We start from the raw sequence: 24,521 nt of genomic DNA on the forward strand, positions 1-24,521 counted from the left end.
CTGTGTTTGTGTGTGATGTGATGGATTTACGGCACGTGTGTGGGTGTACATAGCTGTTGGGCCACAATGGAGCAGGCGTGATCGTGGGGCCCAATGACCCGAGAGGGGTGGGGGGCGTGGATGCCTGGCAGTTAGAGAAAGAGGGGTGGACAGATGCTCTACCTGAGGGTGGGGGTGGCGCCTGACCCCACAGCCCCACAGGTCACTGCTAAACCTACTTTATTGTTTTCCCTCCACCAATGGTGCAAGGGAAAGTGTAGTTTATTAGGATCCCTATTAGATACTGCACATGCAGCAGCTACTCTTCCTGGGATCCACATAAAACATAGAAATACATGACAAAGTACAGAACAGTTATATACAGTGGGGCCAAAATACCAGCAACAGTGTGTGAAAACCTTGTGAAGACTTACAGAAAACGTTTGACCTCTGTCATTGCCAACAAAGGGTATATAACAAAGTATTGAGATAAACTTTTGTTATTGACCAAATACTTATTTTCCACCATAATTTGCAAATACATTCATTAAAAAATCCTACAATGTGATTTTCTGGATTTTTTTTCTTCTCATTTTGTTTGTCATAGTTGAAGTGTTGAAAAGTACAGGCCTCTCTCATCTTTTTAAGTGGGAGAACTTGTACAATTGGTGGCTAACTAAATACTTTTTTGCCCCACTGTACATAAAACATACAAATAAATTATAATAAAAAATGTAGTAAAATATTACTTACATATTGGAATTACAGCAAAAATACTATTTACACTCTATTCATACATATTCTTATCTACAATCTTTAGAAAGAGGAGAGGCACTATGATACAAAGGGAGAAGGGGGACATTCTGGGTAGGAAGGACCTCCTTCTGTCAGGCCTCAATCACTCTCCCCTCTGTCATCCATCCATCATCCATCCCCCGACTATCCACTCTGTTGTTAGTTATCTTTAGTATAGAAACCCAATGCCCCTTCATCACCCCCAAGTGTGTGTGTGTGTGTGTGTGTGTGTGTGTGTGTGTGTGTGTGTGTGTGTGTGTGTGTGTGTGTGTGTGTGTGTGTGTGTGTGTGTGTGTGTGTGTGTGTGTGTGTGTGTGTGTGTGTGTGTGTGTGTGTGTGTGTGTGTGTGCGTAACAAATATGCATGCGAAAAGCTGTATGATTTGATTGAAGAGGAATCTTCTGGCTCTGGGAGCTTAAAAACCATGATTGTCCTCACACTGTTAATTCCTGCAAATGCCTTTTCCCTACAATGACATGATTAACAGATCAAATTCTCATTGACGCACATGAAGCCACACATGCATAGACAGACAAACAGGTAAACACACACACTCCAGACCCCTCCTCTCTTGATGACCAGAAAAATGTTCTGGTGGTTATTCCCGCCCCTATCCACTCTGCTGGACAGAGTACATTACCTGGCAGATGGCTGAGGTCCTAATATACACAGTCAAAGCATAATCTAATTAGGCAATAAAATAAATGATTGATTTCACAGAGGTGACATTTGCATAATTAGCATCCCCAGGCTTACTGGAGAAGGTTTCCATATAGACCAATGAGGACAGGTTCCCGTGGTAAAAGTAGGGGGAGCAGAGTCAACAATGGCTGCCTCCCAAATGGCACCCTATTCCCTATGGGCCCTGGTCAATAGTAGTGCACCCTATTCCCTATGGGCCCTGGTCAATAGTAGTGCACCCTATTCCCTATGGGCCCTGGTCAATAGTAGTGCACCCTATTCCCTATTGGCCCTGGTCAATAGTAGTGCACCCATTTAGTGTTTTTTAAAGTGATTTAGAATTAAGCACTTGTGTGGTCTAATGTCTCTATCTTGTTAAATCTCCTTTTCCTGGAGAAATCCTGATGGGTATTTGAACAGACGAAAAAAGCCCCGTAAACTACACTACATAACCAAAAGTATGTGGACACCTGCTCATCGAACATCTCATTTCAAAATCATGGGCATGAATATGGAGTTGGTCCACCCTTTGCTGCTATAACAGCCGCCACTCTTCTGGGAAGGCTTTCCACTGGATGTTGGAACATTGCTGCGGGGACTTGTTTCCATTCAGCCAGAAGAGCATTAGTGAGGTCAGGCACTGATGTTGGGCGATTAGGTCTGGCTCGCAGTCGGCGTTCCAATTCATCCCAAAGGTGATCGATGGGGTTGAGTTCAGGTTCTGGACTGTGCCAGTTGTGGACTTACTAGATTTACAACTCGTTTTTCTGGATCTACGTTAAGTAATGCAAGGGGAAACAATGGCACAGTAGTCATTTTGGGAAGGGGTGTGGAGGACCACATACACACCATAGTAATAATGCCAGTCAAGTTCCACACTGATCTCGAGCACAGAATCGTCTAGAATGTCATTTTATGCTGTGGCGTTAAGATTTTCCTTCACTGGAACTAAGGGGCCTAGCCCGAACCATTAAAAACAGCCCCAGATCGTTATTCCTCCTCCACCAAACTTTACAGTTGCCACTAAGCATTGGGACAGGTAGCATTCTCCTGGCATCCACCGAACCCAGATTTGTCCGTCGGACTGCCAGATGGTGAAGCGTGATTCATTACTCCAGAGAACACGTTTCCACTGCTCCAGTCCAATGGTGGCAAACTTTACATCACTCCAGCCGACGCTTGGCATCGCACATGGTGATCTTAGGCTTGTGTGCGTCTGCTCGGCCATGGAAACCCATTTCATGAAGCTCCCGACGAACAGTTATTGTGCTTACGTTGCTTCCAGTGGCCGTTTGGAACTCGGTAGTGAGTGTTGCCACCGAGGACAGAAGATTTTTACGCGCTAAGCGTTTCAGCACTCTGCGGTCCTGTTCTGTGAGCTTGTGGTCTACCACTTCGTGGCTGAGCTGATGTTGCTCCTAGACGTTTTCACTTCACAATAACAGCACTTACAGTTGACCGGGGAAGCTCTAGCAGGGCAGAAATTTGACGAACTGACTTGTTGGAAAAGTGGCATCCTATGATGGTGCCACGTTGAAAGCAACTGAGCTCTTCAGTAAGGCAATTCTTCTGCCAATGTTTGTCTATGGAGATTGCATGGCTGTGTGTTTGATTTTATACACCTGTCAGCAACGGGTATGGCTGAAATAGCCAAATCCACTCATTTGAAGGGTTGTCCACATACTTCTTTATACATAGTGTATATTCTCCTATTTCCAACTCCCCCTCAGCCGTCCCCCCATCCATTAAGTGGAGTGTATGATGCTATGCATTCATCTGGATACACACTCATAATGGACATCAGCTTGTGTACCAGATCTCAACTCTGGTAATGCACACTGCAACTGGCTTTAAAATCACAATCAAAGATATTTTCAAATTGAATTTAGTTAAATGTTTGTTGTTCTGCAGGGAGTAGATTTAGATGACATACTTACAGTGGTAGTTTTAATTATGTTGTGTGTTTGTGTATGTCCCTGCCAGTTTGTAGTAATAGTGTCAACGTCACCTGTCATTAAAGCGTGAGGTGTCATGCATTTTTTTATTTAGTCTAAACTCACTGCAACCCTGTAATGGACAATGAAGTCACTATTGACCCGGTCACATTGATCAGGCCAACAGCTCCACTGGTGCTCTACACTGGTGGGAATCTATGAACTAACCAAAAGGTTGCTGGATCGAATCCCCGAGCTGACAAGGTAAAAATATGCCGTTCTGCCCCTGAGCAAGGCAGTTAACCTGACGATGCCGGTTAAGGCAGTACCTCTCTCACCCAGGCTAGCTGTCTTTCCAGTTTGGGATCCAGGCTAGCTGTCTTTCCAGTTTGGGATCCAGGCTAGCTGTCTTTCCAGTTTGGGATCCAGGCTAGCTGTCCTTCTAGTTTGGGATCCAGGCTAGCTGTCCTTCTAGTTTGGGATCCAGGCTAGCTGTCCTTCTAGTTTGGGATCCAGGCTAGCTGTCCTTCTAGTTTGGGATCCAGGCTAACTGTCCTTCTAGTTTGGGATCCAGGCTAGCTGGGATTCTAGTATTGGACCCAGGCTAGCTGGTATTCTAGTATTGGACCCAGGCTAGCTGGGATTCTAGTATTGGACCCAGGCTAGCTGGGATTCTAGTATTGGACCCAGGCTAGCTGGGATTCTAGTATTGGACCCAGGCTAGCTGGGATTCTAGTATTGGACCCAGGCTAGCTGGGATTCTAGTATTGGACCCAGGCTAGCTGGGATTCTAGTATTGGACCCAGGCTAGCTGTTCTCGGCAGAAATATATAATTTAAAAAAATGATTTTTCATTTCTGCTGCGGCAACAATTTATTAGTGGTGGGCGACCGCTGTGAAGTGAATATAGGGGAAACACTGTACCATGACAGCGTTCCAAATGGCACCCTTTTCCCTTCATACAGATCAGTGAATAGGGTGTCATTTGAGAGGTAATATTAAAATGTAAAGTGGAGGAGAGATTGACTTCATCACTACATGTATTGATGGGAGGTATTGACATGTTGAATGCTACGAGCTGTCTGTTTGAACTACTGGCATACAGCTCTGACACCCATGCAAGACATGACACAAGGTCTCTTCACAGTCCCTGCCTCCCATAGCCCAGAACAGACTATAGGAGGTGCACAGTACTACATAGAGCCATGACTACATGGAACTCTATTCACATCAAGTAACTGATTTAAGCAGAAAAAGGTGATTTAAAAAATATATATTTAAAAAACACTTTATGGAACAGCGGGACTGTGAAGCAACACAAATATAGGCACAGACACATGCACACACACCCACACACATGATAACATACGCACTACACACACACACACACACACACACATGGATTTAGTACTGTAGATATGTGGTCGTGGTAGAGATGGGGCCTGAGGGCACCCAGTGTGTTGTGAATGTATTGTAATGTTAAATGTTAAATTGTATAAACTGCCTTAATTTTGCTGGACCCCAGGAAGAGTAGCTGCTGCCTTGGCAGGAACTAATGGGGATCCATAATGAACCCCAGGAAGAGTAGCTGCTGCCTTGGCAGGAACTAATGGGGATCCATGATAAATACAACATTTGGGATGCAGCCCATGTCTGCCTGTCTCTAGTAATGCCCCTCTCTCTCAGGCCAAAACCCTGCGGAAGCTGATCCAGCAGACATTCAAACAGTTTGCCAACATGAATGATGACCAGAGCATCCTCATGTTCCTGGAGATTCTGGCGCCCGTCTACAGATTCGATAAGGAGTGTTTTAAATGTGCTCTCGGGGTAGGCTGAATTCCTCTATTTTATTTGTTGTGGGTTTCAAATACAACATGTATATCGATAAGATGCACTTTTGAAATCCCAGAGGATAAAAGGGATCTTTAAATACTAATGTATTTAAGTATTTTGTCCATTAGCAGTCAAGTGTTCAAGATATATATATATATAATATATATATATGCCATTTAGCAGACGCTTTTATCCAAAGCAACTTCCAGTCATGTGTGCATACATTCTATGTATGGGTGGTCCCGGGGATCGAACCCACTACCCTGGCGTTACAAGCGCCATGCTCTACCAACTGAGCTACAGAAGGACCACAGTTGTAGCACCTTCAGTAAAGAGCAAAACAAAACTGGCATGACGATGGATTTTACATCGCATGATTATTTCCGAGGTTAAACTTGTTTTCTCAAACATTAAATTGTGATGTTCTCAGACAGTGGAGTCGAGCCCAGATATCGGGGGTTGTAAAATTGGATAATTCCGTCTGTCTCTCTCTGCAGCCTTAATGAAATGACGGTTGCATAGTGACCCCTGCTGGACATAATGAACACAATGTGTTTTTCAGTTTTATCCAGCAATAACAATGACCTCAGGGATGTAGCACACAGGTGTTTTCAGGGTTATGAGTTGACACTTGGAAGCCGACAGACTGAACACTCTGTTTGACACTCATTGTGTATGTCTCTTCTTGATTTGTGACTGAACTGAAGACAATCATCCCAGTGGTTCTTTCTCTCTATCTTACTGACAGTTGAGCTGGGTCATCCAAGTAGAGTTAGCCATCGGACCTGAGGAGGGCATTAGCTACCTTACAGACAAGGGCTCAACTGTAAGTAGGAAATGTTCATATTCATATTTCTCGTGTTGTGTATCCTTCTCTTGCATCTCCACACAAAACAAGCGCAGGCCTTGCAGTAATATGACTTCTATAGTTTAAAACCAAGAACATCAAACTTTCTCAAAGATATTTAGGACCATTACATGGTGTGGTCTTCCTCAGGGCTAGTCTAACCTATGGGCTATTCTCTCTTTCCCCTCACTATACAATATTTATTTCCCCTGAAAATATTGGTTTTCAAAGAGCATTCCTAGTCATTATGTCATGATGTCTTCAGGGGCTGAGGTAATGAGAGGGAGAGAGTGAGAGAGACTGTTTATTAAGTAAGATCCTCCCAAAATCGCCCCTGAGGGTTTTTACCCACCAAACTGAGAGTGTCATATTTTCTCCTTGTTATTTCACTGTGAGCCAAGGTTTTAAGAAAGTTTATTTCTGGAATCGAAGAGACCCCTCTTGTTCTGTAAGCAACCGATACGCCAAAAAACATCCCTATCAACAACAGAAATGTAGCAGCTTGAAATTAAGTGTTTCCAATGAAAGAATAGATGGATAACACAAAATAGTTTCCCGAGAAATATTGTGACCATTTTAAAAGTTAGTTCTACTTTACTTTAGGAATCATCATTTGAAACGCCGTACAGCGACATTTTCCTCTCTCAAAAACACAACCCTACTGGGCACAGACATCTATTCAACGTCTAGTACACGTTAATTCAACATGAGTTAAAATAAATGACGTGGGAACGATGTTGATTCAACCTGTTTGTGCCCAGTGGGCTGCTCTGTGAGCTGACGCACTGTATGTGAAATTATCCTCTGCAGCACAGTTTATGATGTAAAAAAATAAACAATATTTGATGGATTGACATATTGATTCATTCCTCCCCTCCAGCCAACCCACCTGGCCAACTTCACCCAGGTGCAGACCATTGGGTACTCCGTCATGGAGGACAAGGAGAGGAAGGGCATGCTGCAGCTCAACGTGACCGGTGCTGCTGAGGTACCAATCAACCATGGTTGTCACAGATGGCACCCTATTCTTTATATATGTAGGGTAAAGTACCTTAAGGATGCACACACATAATAATATCCCTTACCATGACTCAACGTGTTTAAAATGTACACAAATTGAGAAAACTGTTGTAAATGCTGCTCATTTCAGCCATTCCAAAATGTATTGTTTGCAGCCTGCACTCCGCCATTTCCAAATGGCTCCACATCGTCTTTCTGTTGGAGACGACTCTTACTGTAACACACATTCATCCACTCAGGGGCCCTTTCATTTGTGATGGCCCGGCCATAGAGGATGATTGTAGTATTGGGTTACTACTCTGTCAGTCATAGAGGATGATTGTAGTATTGAGTTACTACTCTGTCAGTCATAGAGGATGATTGTAGTATTGAGTTACTACTCTGTCAGTCATAGAGGATGATTGTAGTATTGAGTTACTACTCTGTCAGTCATAGAGGATGATTGTAGTATTGAGTTACTACTCTGTCAGTCATAGAGGATGATTGTAGTATTGAGTTACTACTCTGTCTGTTGTAGAGGATGATTGTAGTATTGGGTTACTACTCTGTCAGCCATAGAGGATGATTGTAGTATTGGGTTACTACTCTGTCAGCCATAGAGGATGATTATAGTATGGGTTACTACTCTGTCAGCCATAGAGGATGATTGTAGTATGGGTTACTACTCTGTCTGTTGTAAAGGATGATTGTAGTATGGGTTACTACTCTGTCTGTTGTAGAGGATGATTGTAGTATGGGTTACTACTCTGTCTGTTGTAGAGGATGATTGTAGTTATTGGGTTACTACACTGTCAGCCATAGAGGATGATTGTAGTATTGGGTTACTACTCTGTCAGCCATAGAGGATGATTATAGTATGGGTTACTACTCTGTCAGCCATAGAGGATGATTGTAGTATGGGTTACTACTCTGTCTGTTGTAAAGGATGATTGTAGTATGGGTTACTACTCTGTCTGTTGTAGAGGATGATTGTAGTATGGGTTACTACTCTGTCTGTTGTAGAGGATGATTGTAGTTATTGGGTTACTACACTGTCAGTCATAGAGGATGATTGTAGTATTGAGTTACTACTCTGTCTGTTGTAGAGGATGATTGTAGTATTGAGTTACTACTCTGTCAGCCATAGAGGATGATTGTAGTATTGGGTTACTACTCTGTCAGCCATAGAGGATGATTAATATATTGGGTTACTACTCTGTCAGCCATAGAGGATGATTAATGTATTGGGTTACTACTCTGTCAGCCATAGAGGATGACACTAGCCAGTGTGTTTGTGAATACAGTAGAGATGTGTGATGGGAGGGGCAGCTGGCAGCCCCAGGCAGAGCAGAACAGTTGTAACATCCCGGTCTGTCTGTCTGTTCCTCTGCATGTCCTGGCAATAATGACTCTTTGTGGGCTGCTGCTCTGTGTCCATAGCCTCTCACAGTGACCACGCCGTCACTCACCACAGCTGAAAACATGGCCGACCTCATAGACGGCTACTGTCGCCTGGTCAACGGAGCCACCCAGTCCTTCATCATACGGCCACAGAAAGGTACGTCCCCCCCCCACACACACACACATACTGTCTCAAAAACATACCAGGAGGTACCAGTGTATGTTCCTTGTGTTGCTAGTGCCAGTTGCACTCTGCCTTTGACACACACACACACACACACACAGTTTGATTTTGTATGGGGGCTGCTTACATGTTTATGGTTTTGACGACTGTGTTATGGCAGTCACAGATATGTCTCAAACAGTCTCAAAAAGATATTACTGCTAACAATGATTACTGTCGTTGAAGTATGTTGGTGTTTGAGTGTTGACATTACTAGGATTTCAAGACTGCGTCGCTCCAGTTACGGTGACAGATTCACTCTGCCTTGGGTGCTGTTCTTATTTGAGTCTAAATGGAATGCATTGTATTAGGCCAAACGTTAGGCAATCACCACAAAAGTTGCCTGTAGTGTTATTTTTAAACTCTTCCCGTTTTCTAAGGTTTCCAGTTGTAGTTTGATTTGGAAATACACTCATATAGAATTGTTTTGTTGCATTCATGACTTCCCCAATGCCTTTATTACACATTGATAGTGGTTGTAGGTAAATTCCTTGTCAATACACTCAATGCTTGTATCAGTCTGATGGAGATCTGGTTTATTTTCAACATAAAACACATTGGTCTTTGCTTGGAGCAGATTCGTTTTTGGGAGGGGGGGGGGGTTATTAAGCCTTGTTTGGAGTTGGACTGTCTGCTTATTCCCGTGTGGGAGGAAGGGGAGCAGGGGAACAGTTGAAACAGGCCTCTCCTCTCCTGTGCTCGTGATTTCCTCACCCACACACCTCTTCTTTGGATCTACTCAGAATGATGAACATGTCTTCCATTGTTTTACGGTATCTGCTTTGCTTGACAATATTTCTCGTCTGTATTTTTTGTTAAACAGAGGGAGAGAGAGCATTGCCGTCAATCCCTAAGTGAGTATCTTCCATCCCGGTACACAACATTATTGATCAATGGGTATATTTTGAATGTTCATTCACATAAAAAACCTAAATGATAGTATAAACATAAATAACTGTGTAAGAAACAAACAAACAAACAATAATGCAACAACAAAAAAAAGTATCTGCTCAGTAAATCTATTTTTTAGGACTCCAAGCGTCAGCTCTGTTATCAAATCACAGCCATTGTACAATGTAATGTACAGGGTCATAGGCTACACCAATATAATGTACAGGGTCATAGGCTACACCAATGTAATGTACAGGGTAATAGGCTACACCAATGTAATGTACAGGGTCATAGGCTACACCAATGTAATGTACAGGGTCATAGGCTACACCAATGTAATGTCAATGTACAGGGTCATAGGCTACACCAATGTAATGTACAGGGTCATAGGCAGGGTCATAGGCTACACCAATGTAATGTACAGGGTCATAGGCTACACCAATGTAATGTACAGGGTCATAGGCTACACCAATGTAATGTACAGGGTCATAGGCTACACCAATGTAATGTACAGGGTCATAGGCTACACCAATGTAATGTACAGGGTCATAGGCTACACCAATGTAATGTACAGGGTAATAGGCTACACCAATGTAATGTACAGGGTCATAGGCTACACTAATGTAATGTACAGGGTAATGTAGGCTACACCAATGTAATGTACAGGGTCATAGGCTACACCAATGTATGTAATGTAATGTACAGGGTCATAGGCTACACCAATGTAATGTACAGGGTCATAGGCTACACCAATGTAATGTACAGGGTCATAGGCTACACCAATGTAATGTACAGGGTCATAGGCTACACCAATATAATGTACAGGGTCATAGGCTACACCAATGTAATGTACAGGGTCATAGGCTACACCAATGTAATGTACAGGGTCATAGGCCAATGTAATGTACAGGGTCATAGGCTACACCAATGTAATGTACAGGGTCATAGGCTACACCAATGTAATGTACAGGGTCATAGGCTACACCAATGTAATGTACAGGGTCATAGGCTACACCAATGTAATGTACAGGGTAATAGGCTACACCAATGTAATGTACAGGGTCATAGGCTACACCAATGTAATGTACAGGGTCATAGGCTACACCAATGTAATGTACAGGGTCAGGCTACACCAATGTAATGTACAGGGTCATAGGCTACACCAATGTAATGTACAGGGTCATAGGCTACACCAATGTAATGTACAGGGTCATAGGCTACACCAATGTAATGTACAGGGTCTACACAGGGTCATAGGTACACCAATGTAATGTACAGGGTCATAATGTACAGGGTCATAGGCTACACCAATGTAATGTACAGGGTAATAGATTACACCAATGTAATGTACAGAGTTATAGGCTACACCAATGTAATGTACAGGGTAATAGATTACACCAATGTAATGTACAGGGTCATAGGCTACACCAATGTAATGTACAGGGTCATAGGCTACACCAATGTAATGTACAGGGTAATAGGCCAATGTAATGTACAGGGTCATAGGCTACACCAATGTAATGTACAGGGTCATAGGCTACACCAATGTAATGTACAGGGTTATAGGCTACACCAATGTAATGTACAGAGTTATAGGCTACACCAATGTAATGTACAGGGTAATAGGCTACACTAATGTAATGTACAGGGTCATAGACTACACTAATGTAATGTACAGGGTCATGTAATGTACAGGGTCATAGGCTACACCAATGTAATGTACAGGGTCATAGGCTAGACGCACCAATGTAATGTACAGGGTCATAGGCTACACCAATGTAATGTACAGGGTCATAGGCTACACCAATGTAATGTACAGGGTCATAGGCTACACCAATGTAATGTACAGGGTACAGGGTCATAGGCTACACCAATGTAATGTACAGGGTCATAGGCTACACCAATGTAACCAATGTAATGTACAGGGTCATAGGCTACACCAATGTAATGTACAGGGTCATAGGCTACACCAATGTAATGTACAGGGTAATAGGCTACACCAATGTAATGTACAGGGTCATAGGCTACACCAATGTAATGTACAGGGTCATAGGCTACACCAATGTAATGTACAGGGTAATAGGCTACACCAATGTAATGTACAGGGTCATAGGCTACACCAATGTAATGTACAGGCTACACCAATGTAATGTACATTTACATTTACATTTAAGGGTAACCAATGTAATGTACAGGGTCATAGGCTACACCAATGTAATGCTACAGGGTCACACAATGTAATGTACAGGGTCATAGGCTACACCAATGTAATGTACAGGGTCATAGGCTACACCAATGTAATGTACAGGGTCATAGGCTACACCAATGTAATGTACAGGGTCTTATAGGCTACACCAATGTAATGTACAGGGTCATAGGCTACACCAATGTAATGTACAGGGTCATAGGCTACACCAATGTAATGTACAGGGTCATAGGCTACACCAATGTAATGTACAGGGTCATAGGCTACACCAATGTAATGTACAGGGTCATAGGCTACACCAATGTAATGTACAGGGTCATAGGCTACACCAATGTAATGTAAATGTAATGTACAGGGTCATAGGCTACACCAATGTAATGTACAGGGTCATAGGCTACACCAATGTAATGTACAGGGTCATAGGCTACACCAATGTAATTTACAGGGTCATAGGCTACACCAGCGGTAGGCAACCTTTTCCATTTGGCGTGCCAAGTTATCGTACCATTTATAGGGATGTGCGTTATGAGTTTCATTTAATTTCTCAGTCTTCATATCTCGAAACTAATGTCATGTGGTTAATCAACATCTAAATGATACGAATCTAAAAGACACTTCTATTGCCAATATGTAAAAATAGCCTATATAAAGCCAACGAATAAAAACATTGCAGGAAATATCCTGATAAATATCCTATAAATCACATTGGCTACACATGGCCTGTCTGCAAGGAACTTGAAACATTGTATCAACTATTAACTCCTTCAGCCCATAGCTTGAGCTATCAAACTTGCAATGTCCTATCAAATATTCTGGGCCCTCAGAGTTTCCTGTGCCAGTGAGCTCTGGACAGACAGACAGACAGACAGACAGACACAGCTGTGGGCTATTTAGCAAGGGATTAGAAGTAATCATGTAGGCCTTTTTTATGATGTTTCCACTAGATCAGAGCATGTCATTTTTTCCCCATTTTATGCTGAGTGGTTATCGAAAGAGAGCTGGAAAGATTTTTCAAATAGGCTACGTTAAGGATCTATTGTCATTCTCAATGGATGTAAAAACAGACTTAGTTTACTTTCAGTTTGAGTTAAGACAATCATAAATTGTATCAGATCCCCAAAATGGTCTCATTTATAAGCCTACATTTGCGCGCGGGCCAGCTAGCCTAGGACTACTTCTATGGGATCAGGTGCGTGTCCTTTTACTCAAGATTGACAGGAGCGCTACAAAACAAACACAATGAATAAATTGACAACTCGTAAATGGAATGAAATAAACCGAAACCTTTTCCTCACAAGTGTAGCCTACGTTATGCGCTCTGTACACCACTACAATGACGACGGTAAGACTGTAAAAATAATATATTGAATGTATTAACAGCAATTACCATAACCATTGTAGTTTCTAAATGATGGTAATTAACAGTAAATATACTACTGGGTGATACTGTTGTGTCATCCCCCCCCTCCCAGATTCTGCAATGGATTCGTCCACTCAGACAGGCATTATTCAGACAGGCATTATTCAGACAGGCATTATTCAGACAGGCATTATTCAGACAGGCATTATTCAGACAGGCATTATTCAGACAGGCATTATTCAGACAGGCATTATTCAGACAGGCATTATTCAGACAGGCATTATTCAGACAGGCATTATTCAGACAGGTATTATTCAGACAGGCATTATTCAGACAGGCGTTATTCAGACAGGCGTTATTCAGACAGGCGTTATTCAGACAGGCGTTATTCAGACAGGCGTTTCAGACAGGCGGTATTCAGACAGGCGTTATTCAGACAGGACAGGCGTTATTCAGACAGGCGTTATTCAGACAGGCGTTATTCAGACAGGCGTTATTCAGACAGTCGTTATTCAGACAGACAGCGTTATTCAGACAGGCGTTATTCAGACAGGCGTTATTCAGACAGGCGTTATTCAGACAGGCGTTATTCAGACAGGCGTTATTCAGACAGGCGTTATTCAGACAGGCGTTATTCAGACAGGCGTTATTCAGACAGGCGTTATTCAGACAGGCGTTATTCAGACAGGCGTTATTCAGACAGGCGTTATTCAGACAGGCGTTATTCAGACAGGCGTTATTCAGACAGGCGTTATTCAGACAGGCGTTATTCAGACAGGCGTTATTCAGACAGGTTATTCAGACAGGCGTTATTCAGACAGGCGTTCTTCAGACAGGCGTTCTTCAGACAGGCGTTCTTCAGACAGGCGTTCTTCAGACAGGCGTTCTTCAGACAGGCGTTATTCAGACAGGCGTTATTCAGACAGGCGGTATTCAGACAGGCGGTATTCAGACAGGCGGTATTCAGACAGGCGTTATTCAGACAGGCGTTATTCAGACAGGCGTTATTCAGACAGGCGTTATTCAGACAGGCGTTATTCAGACAGGCGTTATTCAGACAGGCGTTATTCAGACAGGCGTTATTCAGACAGGCGTTATTCAGACAGGTGTCTCGTGTGACATAAATTATTTTGATGTATTTGCCACTGCTCGATGAGAGAATCTCGGTCGACCAATAGCCTGTCAGCCAAACAATCGACCAGTCGACTAAATGGGGTCAGCCCTAAAGCACATTTTACATGTATATTTGAGTAATTTAGCGAACGCCCTTATCTAGCCCTTATCCAGCCCTACTACATCTAGAGCTAGAGAGGGTTTTTCCAAAATTACACCTTTTCTCTCTCTCTCTCTCCATTTTTTTCTCTCTCTCTCTCTCTGCTCTTTGGCACTCTGGGCTTTGGTCAAATAAGGATAACTGTTACGGAGCCAAATATTTTCCACTTAGTGTTTTCAAACGCTTGTAAAGTGTCTCTCTCTACATCTTTCTCTCTCTCTCTCTCTCTCTCTCTCTCTCTCTCTCTCTCTCTCTCTCTCTCTCTCTCTCTCTCTCTCCTGATAAATCCTGATAAAGAGTAGTATTTTCTGAGAATTCCTCCTCCCCTAGTCCCCTTATTGGTCCTGCACCTCAGCACTGCATCCTTGGTACTCTTTTCAGGAATGCACTTGAACATCCTGGAGTTCCTGTGGACGCTGTTGATTTACTAACTGATTTTAGGTTTGGGAATTTCTCCTGTTGAGCCACTCGGTCTCTGCTCTTTACCCTGCAGGGTACCTAACAATGAGAAGAAGGTGGTAGAGGGGGTGGTCCGGAGCGCTGGGGTGCGTGCCATCTCTGTCTCAGGTAAGAGATCAGTGCCTCATCAATCATCTCTGACTATCTTACTGTACTGTACATAGCTGGGCTTTTGATGGAAGTCGATATATGTACGGTTGCTGGAACGAAGATGACCATTCTTTAATCAGATAATGACACTCAAGCTGATCCCAGCTTGAAAGTCCTTACTTGGATGTTTGTGGGTGTTTGGTTCTTCCTGGGGCGTACTTCTATTAATCTATTCATATGGTTGGCTACACTTCCAGGATTACAAGCTCGCTATAGATAGTTACCTTGGAGGTTTCTCACATGTCACTCAGATCTTAAAAGCTCATCTTGGTTTTTTTTCAGTTGAGGCAGTGATTTAGCAGCAGCAGTACACCTTGAATTGCATGAGGCACATCTATCACACTGTAACTGAACACTGCAGTCTTAGCTTGTGGATTAGCAAGTGACAGGAGGAGTCACTGCTAAGGAGACAGGGAGGACGGGAGGGGATTGGTGGTGTGAGGGGTGCCAAGGCCTGCAGCTGGAGAGACCCATGCAAACACAAGGGCCCAGAAGGATGTCTGAACCTCTCTCCAACCCCCAGCACTGTCAACAGCATCAACCATCCATGTAGGGTCTGAGCGGAGCCATGCCCCCTAGGTGTGAACTACTTTTAGGGGTTTGGTAATAGTATGTTTAGGGTCTCAAGGCAAGCTGAAGTCCGGAGCTGAAGTCTACGCCCCTTCGTCGGTCATTGGTCAACAGTAAGGTTTCTTCAATTAAGTGTTTGTTGTCTCTCAACAATAGAAGACATGTTTTAATGCACATTTTTTCACTTGAGAAATACTGCACCAAACATCTTTTAGTTAGCTGTAAAATTGCGCGACTAAGATCTCCTCGGAAAAAACATAAGTCAAGAAATCTGTCATAATTCTTTACACCTTACATTAATTTAGACTGTTTTGGGGAAGGGTATACTGGCTAAGGCGTCTCAAGATGGACCAGCAGTACTATTACCACTTTAAGGGAGTATGCGAACTTGTTCAGTTCACATAGCCGCATTTGGTGCCAGCTGAACCGAAGCATGTTGACGCCCTTAGACTCGGGAGCAGTTGGGTCCACGCTTTAGCTTCACTTACGTATCATTAGCATCAGACAAGGAGAACGTCTTTATCTTTACCCCTCTCACTGTCTCTCTCTCTCCCCTCTCCATCTCACTGTCTCTCTCTCCTCTCACTGTCTCTGTCCTCTCTTTCTCTCTCTCTATCCCCTCTCCATCTCACTGTCTCTCTCCCCTCTCACTGTCTCTGTCCTCTCTTTCTCTGTCTCTCTCCCCTCTCCATCTCTCTGTCTCTCTCCCCTCTCACTGTCTCTGTCCTCTCTTTCTCCGTCTCTCTCCCCTCTCCATCTCACTGTCTCTCTCCCCTCTCACTGTCTCTGTCCTCTCTTTCTCTGTCTCTCTCCCCTCTCCATCTCACTGTCTCTCTCCCCTCTCACTGTCTCTGTCCTCTCTTTCTCTGTCTCTCTCCCCTTTCCATCTCACTGTCTCTCTCCCCTCTCAATGTCTCTGTCCTCTCTTTCTCTGTCTCTCTCCCTTTCCATCTCACTCTCCTCTCTCAATGTCTCTGTCTCTCTTTCTCCCTCTCTCTCTCTCTCTCTCCCCTCTCACTGTCTCTGTCCTCTCTTTCTCTGTCTCTCTCCCCTCTCACTGTCTCTGTCCTCTCTTTCTCTGTCTCTCTCCCCTCTCACTGTCTCTGTCCTCTCTTTCTCTGTCTCTCTCCCCTCTCCATCTCACTGTCTCTCTCCCCTCTCACTGTCTCTGTCCTCTCTTTCTCTCTCTCTCCCCTCTCCATCTCACTGTCTCTCTCCCCTCTCACTGTCTCTGTCCTCTTTCTCTGTCTCTCTCCCCTCTCCATCTCACTGTCTCTCTCCCCTCTCACTGTCTCTGTCCTCTATTTCTCTGTCTCTCTCCCCTCTCCATCTCACTGTCTCTCTCCCCTCTCACTGTCTCTGTCCTCTCTTTCTCTGTCTCTCTCCCCTCTCCATCTCACTGTCTCTCTCCCCTCTCACTAACTCTGTCCTCTCTTTCTCTCTCTCCATCTCTCGCCGTCTTTCAAACTCCCTTCTCTCCGTCTCTCCCTACTCTCTCTTCTCTCCTCTCTCTCCCTCTTCCCTATCCTCTTTCCCCTCTTCCTCATCCCTCTCCCTTTCTCCCCTTGCTCTCCCATCTCTCTTTCTCTCTCCCTTCTTCCCTCCATCCTTTTGCCTCCCTCTCTCTTCCCAAGTTGGGTTTCTCTTCATCTTCTAAATGTCAGAGGCTTGTGATGTGGCTGGTGAATGTTAATATCCTGGGAGCTCCAGTTACAGATAAAGGACTGATTGAAGGGGTTGGACAGGCCCTATTTAACTGACCAGGGGTCGGAGGTTAGGGAGGTAGACAGTCAGACAGTATGGTATCAAAGAGATGCTTGTGTTCTATGGGGCTGAGAGCTGGTCTCTGAGGTTGGGAAGATCAGAGGGTGTCAGAGGGTCTCTTAGGGGGTGTCAGCTCTCTTGTAGCTACACAGATATATAAGGTTGAGGAGTATAGTACTCACAGATAGTATATTCCAGATAGATGGTTGAGTTTACTGATTTGTTTCAAACAAGATGGTTTGATGATTTTTTTAGCATATGCCCACAGTATGCATATCAAAATTACACACTTATTTAAATGCAGTTTAAAAAATAAAAATAAACTAGGGGATAAGTCTGCTTTCTACCAATATCAGTAATTACATTGTCATACTGGTTGTTTCAGTTTCACTGTCAGACTGGATGCTATTTGAGTGTGTTTTAAAAAATCTATTTTTTTTAGGAGTTTTGACAAGTTATTCAGTGACAGTGAGGAAGATCATAGGGAGATACAGGGAAGTGGGAGAAACAGTGGGGAAGATCATAGAGAGATACAGGGAAGTGGGAGAAACAGTGGGGAAGATCATAGAGAGATACAGGGAAGTGGGAGAAACAGTGGGGAAAATCATAGGGAGATACAGGGAAGTGGGAGAAACAGTGGGGAAGATCATAGGGAGATACAGGGAAGTGGGAGAAACAGTGGGGAAGATCATAGGGAGATACAGGGAAGTGGGAGAAACAGTGGGGAAGATCATAGGGAGATACAGGGAAGTGGGAGAAACAGTGGGGAAGATCATAGGGAGATACAGGGAAGTGGGAGAAACAGTGGGGAAGATCATAGGGAGATACAGGGAAGTGGGAGAAACAGTGGGGAAGATCATAGGGAGATACCGGGAAGTGGGAGAAACAGTGGGGAAGATCATAGGGAGATACAGGGAAGTGGGAGAAACAGTGGGGAAGATCATAGGGAGATACAGGGAAGTGGGAGAAACAGTGGGGAAGATCATAGGAAGATACAGGGAAGTGGGAGAAACAGTGGGGAAGATCATAGGGAGATACAGGGAAGTGGGAGAAACAGTGGGGAAGATCATAGGAAGATACAGGGAAGTGGGAGAAACAGTGGGGAAGATCATAGGGAGATACAGGGAAGTGGGAGAAACAGTGGGGGAGATACAGGGAAGTGGGAGAAACAGTGGGGAAGATCATAGGGAGATACAGGGAAGTGGGAGAAACAGTGGGGAAGATCATAGGGAGATACAGGGAAGTGGGAGAAACAGTGGGGAAGGTGGAAGCGGCGATCAAACCCCGGTCTCCGGGGGGGGGGGTTGTATATGTGATTTATGCCCAGAAGTCTTACCACGACACTACAGCTTTTCATTTGACGGTGTTTTTGATATGTGGCGAAATGTCCACGGAGGTTAAACGGAGTGTTACTGGAGTGTGTTCAGAGGCGGTCTGAGTTCCATGTTTACACCAGTTCTCCTTGACACCATCCATCAATGCCATTACTCAGAAATGGCTCAAAACCTGATAAAAAGCCCCCCTGCTGCAGCAGCTGCCTGCATAAATCCAACATATTTAACTGAATTAATTCCATATTGTGTCAGCGTACGGTCATATCCAAGACCTTTGGAAGAAGTGGAAATCAATTCCTTAGCCCCAGTATAGAATAGTGAAGGACTTATTACTGTGCTGTTGATTGAAATGCAGAAATGACGTATTTAAAGTGATGCTAGCACTGCCCTGTCGTCTTTGACTTCCCTGTTGGTTGGTATAAGGAAGAAGAGATTGATTAATGTTATAATTATTGACATATTTCATGTAGTTTCGTGACAGGCATGCCAGAGTGATAATGATTTCTTTAATATGGGGAAAGTTTTGGACGTCGTCACACCAACATTCATCACTCCTTCACAAATGTTGTCTGCTAATGTGTTTTCTGTGGTGTAGGGTGAAGGTGCCCCTAGACACTGATATGGGTTCAGTTTGGAATTTCCCCCACTAATTGTTAAGGTTAGGAATGACAGAGGGGAAGCTGATCCTAGATCTGAACCTGGGAGAAATAACCCCATTTTTTTCAGAAGCACTATTCTTCTCTTCTTCTCACCATCTCTCCCGCTCTCCCTATCTCTGCTTGGCTGAAGACTGAAAACTGTGACCCCGACACCTCCTAAACCTGCTAAAGCCAGGCGCTTTTTCCTTCCTTTTTGTCTTCTGAGCACATGACTCTCCGTCAAAGGGTACAACTGCTCTGATTGGCTGACTAAACTGACCCTGCTTCTTGTTTTTCTCTGACTAACCCTGTTTGCCACACTGAGTGCCTAAATCCACAACACTCAAACAAACACACAGGGCCACGTAAGTGTGTAGGGGGTTGAGGGGAAGTGGGGTGATGTTGATAGAAAGTGTGAAGTGCACTAAACCCTTAAATGCCTGACAAAGCAACACCTACAATGGCCGAACAGAACTAGCCTGCCAGGAAGAAGGAACATCTCATTGCTCATGCCCTACCCCTGTCATGTCTTAGAGTAAAACACCTTTTAACCCATTCAGCTTTTGAAGACGGCAAGATTAAATTGATTCCACATTTTGTTTTCCGGGAAGCGTGTCGCCTGCTACTTGTAGTCAAGCCATGGCCCGCAAATCAGTAGAAGCGGAGTCCCACGCTCTAACCACTAGGCTACCCTGCCTAGAGGCGGAGTCCCACGCTCTAACCACTAGGCTACCCTGCCTAGAGGCGGCCCACGCTCTAACCACTAGGCTACCCTGCCTAGACCACGCTCTAACCACTAGGCTACCCTGCCTAGAGGCGGAGTCCCAAACAGGACCCTATTGCCTATCTGCAGTGCATTCAGAAAGTATTCAGACCCCTTCCCCTTTTCCACATTTTGTTATGTTACAGTCTTATTCTACAATGGATTAAATAAATGTTTTTCCTCATCAATCTACACACAATACCCCATCATGACAAAGCGAAAACAGGAGTTTTGAACTTTTTGCAAATGTATAAAAAAACAGAAATAACCTTATTTACATAAGTATTCAGACCCTTTGATACGAGACTCAAAATTGAGCTCCGGTGCATCCTGTTTCCATTGATCAACCTTGATGTTTCAACAACAACAACTTGATGGGAGTCCATCTGTGGTAAATTCAATTGATTGGACATGATTTGAAAAGGCACACTCCTGTCTGTATAAGGTCCCACAGTTGTCGGTGCATATCAGAGCAAAAACCAAGCCGTGAGTTTGAAGTAATTGTCTGTAGAACTCCGAGACAGGATTGTGTCGAGGCACAGTACCAAAAACTGTCTGCAAGAACACAGATGCCCAAGAACACAGTGGCCTCCATCATTCTTAAATGGAAGATGTTTGGAACCACTAAGACTCCTAGAGCTGGCCGCCCGGCCAAACTGAGCAATCGGGGGAGAAGGGCCTTGGTCAGGAAGGTGACCAAGAACCCGATGGTCACTCTGATAGAGCTCCAGAGTTCCTCTGTGGAGATGGGAGAACCTTCCAGAAGGACAATCATCTCAGCAGTACTCCACCAAAGGCCTTTATGGTAGATTGGCCCGACGGAAGCCACTTCAGTAAAAGGCACATGACAACACACTTGAAGTTTGCCAAAAGGCACCTAAAGGACTCAGACCATGAGAAACAAGATTCTCTGGTCTTATGAAATCAAGTTTTGAACTCTTTGGCCTTAATGCCAAGCGTCATGTCTGGAGGAAACCTGGCACCATCCCTACGGTGAAGCATGGTGGTGGCAGCATCATGCTGTGGGGATGTTTTTGGGTCCACTCGGAGCAAAGTACAGAGAGATCCTTGATGAAAACCTGCTCCAGAGTTCTCAGGACCTCAGACTGGGGCGAAGGTTCACGTTCCAACAGGACAATGACCCGAAGCACACAGCCAAGACAACACAGGAGTGGCTTCGGCACAAGTCTCTGCATGTCCTTGAGTGTCCCAGCTAGAGCCCGGACTTGAACCCATCGAACGTCTCTGGAGAGACAAGAAAGCGACGCTCCCCATCCAACCTGACAGAGTTTGAGAGGATCTGCAGAGAAGAATGGGATAAACTCCCCAACTACAGGTGTGCCAAGCTTGTAGCGTCATACCCAAGAAGACTCGAGGCTGTAATCGCTGCCAAAGTTGCTACAACAGAGTAAAGGGTCTGAATACTTATGTAAATGTAATATTTGAGTTTTATACATTTGTAAAATGTTATAAAAAACGGTTTTTGCCTTGTCATTATGGTGTATTGTGTGTAGATTGATGGGGGGGGGGAACAATTTAATCAATTTTAGAATAAGGCTGTAATGTAACAAAATGTTAAAGTCGAGGGGTCTGAATGCTTTCCGAAGGCACTGTATTATGCCCTATGGGCCCTGGTAAAAAGCCTGACTGGGCTGTAACAGGGCTGATAATATAATAATATATGCCATTTAGCAGACGCTTTTATCCAAAGCGACTTACAGTCATGTGTGCATACATTCTACGTATGGGTGGTCCCGGGAATCGAACCCACTACCCTGGCGTTACAAGCGCCATGCTCTACCAACTGAGCTACAGAAGGACCACGGTGAGCCTGTCAGGCCACGTCAGCAACCAGGCAGATATAACCTATAGCTTCTGAGAGGTTAAATGATGAAACACCCTTTAATAGTTTTTTGACTTAACATCCATCTATTTATATTGCTATAATCACAAAGATTTATATATTTACAGTACTAGTCAAAAGTTTGGACACACCTACTCATTCAAGGTTTTTTTTTAAAATTATTTTTAGTATTTAGTACATTGTAGAATAATAGTGATCACATCAAAACTATGAAATAACACATGGAATCATGTTGTAACCAAATAAGTGTTAAACAAATCCAAATATATTGGCATTCTGCATTCCACAGCATTCTACAGCGATATGCCATCCCATCTGGTTTGCGCTTAGTGGGACTATAATTTGTTTTTCAACAGGACAATGACCCAACACACCTCCAGGCTGTGTAAGGAGAAGAAGGAGAATGATGGAGTGCTGCATCAGATGACCTGGCCTCCACAATCACCTGACCTCAACCCAATTGAGATGGTTTGGGATGAATTGGACTGTAGAGTGAAGGAAAAGCAGCCAACAAGTGCTCAGCATATGTGGGAACTCCTTCAAGACAGTTGGAAAAGCATCCCAGATGAAGTTGGTTGAGGAAATGCCAAGAGTGTCATCAAGTGGCTACTTTGAATAATATGTGTTTTTTGGTTACTACATGATTCCATGTGTTTTTTTTCATAGTTTTGATGTCATCACTATTATTCTACAATGTAGAAAATAATAAAAAATTAAGAAAACTTAACCGTATATATCGCGTGTATATCGCTAACCTTTAGCCCTCAAGGATGTGTAAAAACAAAAATAATCTAACTAACAAAGTTAATCAACACCAGAGAGGAAGATGTGAAGCAAGAGGGTTTACTCCGCTCAAAATCTGTCCACAAAAATAATACTACGAAGTGAGGAATTCTTGTATGGAGGTCAATGAGAAAGTTTAGAATTTGTTCTACAAAAAATGTAATTGCTAATTCGCTATGTGAGGCTTATTTGATGGAATATACGTTTTGTGATGGTTAGGTTTACGAGTGCGCTGATATAAGTGGACGCACCTGGCAATTTCGGAAAAAATTACTTTATACCGGAGTTGTGTGTCTGCCCTCTCAGTGGTCCCACCTGATCTCGCCTCCTCCAATGCTAATAATAGCCAGGTGATAGCCAATGAACTCCACCGACCCCGTTCAGAACAATGCTGGCCGTCCCTTCAACCAAACTCAATCAGGTTCCACACATTCCAACTACAGACTAACTCCATTTAAAGTAGAAACTTTCCCACTGATACTGAATAAAAGCATAGATTGGATACACTGTTGAAATTCCCAGTCACTGTTTGTCTTGAAGGAGTGTGTTACAGCAACAATTATTAAGCCCATTTTGAATTAATTATACTGTCTTTTATACTTTTCATATATTTGTGAAAAGTGTGTAACATCTCCCTCTCTCTCTCTCTCTCTCTCTCTCTCTCTCTCTCTCTCCCTCTCTCTCTCTCTCTCTCTCTCTCTCTCTCTCTCTCCCTCTCTCTCTCTCTCTCTCTCTCTCTCATCTCTCTCTCTCTGTTTTGCATGCTCTCCTTGGACTTGCAGAGGATTGTAGTGGGGATGGTAAAGTTTAGCTTCTTTTAATATTTCCCTTCATTCCTTCCTGTCACCTGCTACTAACTCACTGGGGCCATGAGGGATGATTCTGGGGGTTGTGGTTCGTGTGTGTATGACTCTACTGTGTGTGCCTTATGATGACTCATGAATCAAGTTAAATACATCTGTTTTTATCCATCTTCTTCTAGGGGTTTGTCATTGGTAATGTGATAATCATGCAATAGACGTTATTGGAATTAGGGAAACAATGTAGCGGTTAATATCGTCTTTAGAAATTGTGCTGAAATCTGTCCGAGCTGCAGTGCTGCCGTGTGATTCGAATCGATTAAGTTTGAGCCTGTCTAGAGTGCCAAATTGGCAGGGTTTGCACTTTTGGGACTATTCCATTGGTTCCATGGTGCTAGATAAGCCTAATCAAGCACAGATTAAAGTATTTGAAAGAAAACAAATGCTAGGCTATTTGAACCCAGGTCTGGTCAGTTTGTCTGTCCTAAAATCTGAACCGGTATTCACAGTCTCATATTTGGTGTGCCTTTTTGATCATAATGAATACGTTAGATAGATGGGGGGGGGGGGACATGACGTAGATCAGCACTCCTACTCTGAGTGGCTTTTTGGCTACCGTCCCTGCTGTCTGCCTGCGTCTTTAAGGGCCCAGGTCCAAGCCCTCTCCCAGCTCGGCCCCATAAAGAGAGCTGAGTTTGGCTGGCGGCTGGCTAAACACTACACAATCTGGTGTTCTCCCTTCCCTAAGAGGAACAGTAGCCAAGAAGGCACACCTAGCAAATGACCATTTTCGATCAAGTCAAGATTGGACAGCCAGAGGCCGTTTACTTACTGTAAACACCTGAATCTGTTTATCTAGAGGACTGTATGATGGCTCTTCTCTCTGTTTCTCTTTTCCTGAAGAAAAATGGAATAACTGGTTCCATCCCCCCCTCCTTTCCGTCTCCACATCCCCTCTCCTCCCTCTTCTTCCC

At 43.8% G+C, this 24,521-nt stretch overlaps 1 protein-coding gene across 12 annotated transcripts in view; it reads left to right on the forward strand.

Moving 5' to 3' along the window:
• The window catches only part of LOC124012359 (focal adhesion kinase 1-like), a 220,413-nt gene that overhangs the window by 146,837 nt on the left and 49,055 nt on the right, over positions 1-24,521 (forward strand). For 9 of the 12 annotated variants that reach the window (XR_006834715.1, XM_046325898.1, XM_046325899.1 and 6 more), the window contains 7 exons: positions 5,076-5,216; positions 5,971-6,048; positions 6,950-7,057; positions 8,509-8,626; positions 9,516-9,546; positions 14,916-14,989; positions 23,530-23,547. Coding sequence is in view for 11 of the 12 variants with exons in the window: in XM_046325898.1 (XP_046181854.1) it covers positions 5,076-5,216; positions 5,971-6,048; positions 6,950-7,057; positions 8,509-8,626; positions 9,516-9,546; positions 14,916-14,989; positions 23,530-23,547 (568 nt within the window). In the remaining variant the exon portion in view is untranslated. The remainder of the gene's footprint in view (positions 1-5,075; positions 5,217-5,970; positions 6,049-6,949; positions 7,058-8,508; positions 8,627-9,515; positions 9,547-14,915; positions 14,990-23,529; positions 23,548-24,521) is intronic. The other 3 variants (XM_046325893.1, XM_046325894.1, XM_046325897.1) reach the window with 1 other exon arrangement.

This window comes from Oncorhynchus gorbuscha, linkage group LG24 (assembly GCF_021184085.1).
Source record: "Oncorhynchus gorbuscha isolate QuinsamMale2020 ecotype Even-year linkage group LG24, OgorEven_v1.0, whole genome shotgun sequence".
NCBI lineage: Eukaryota > Metazoa > Chordata > Actinopteri > Salmoniformes > Salmonidae > Oncorhynchus > Oncorhynchus gorbuscha.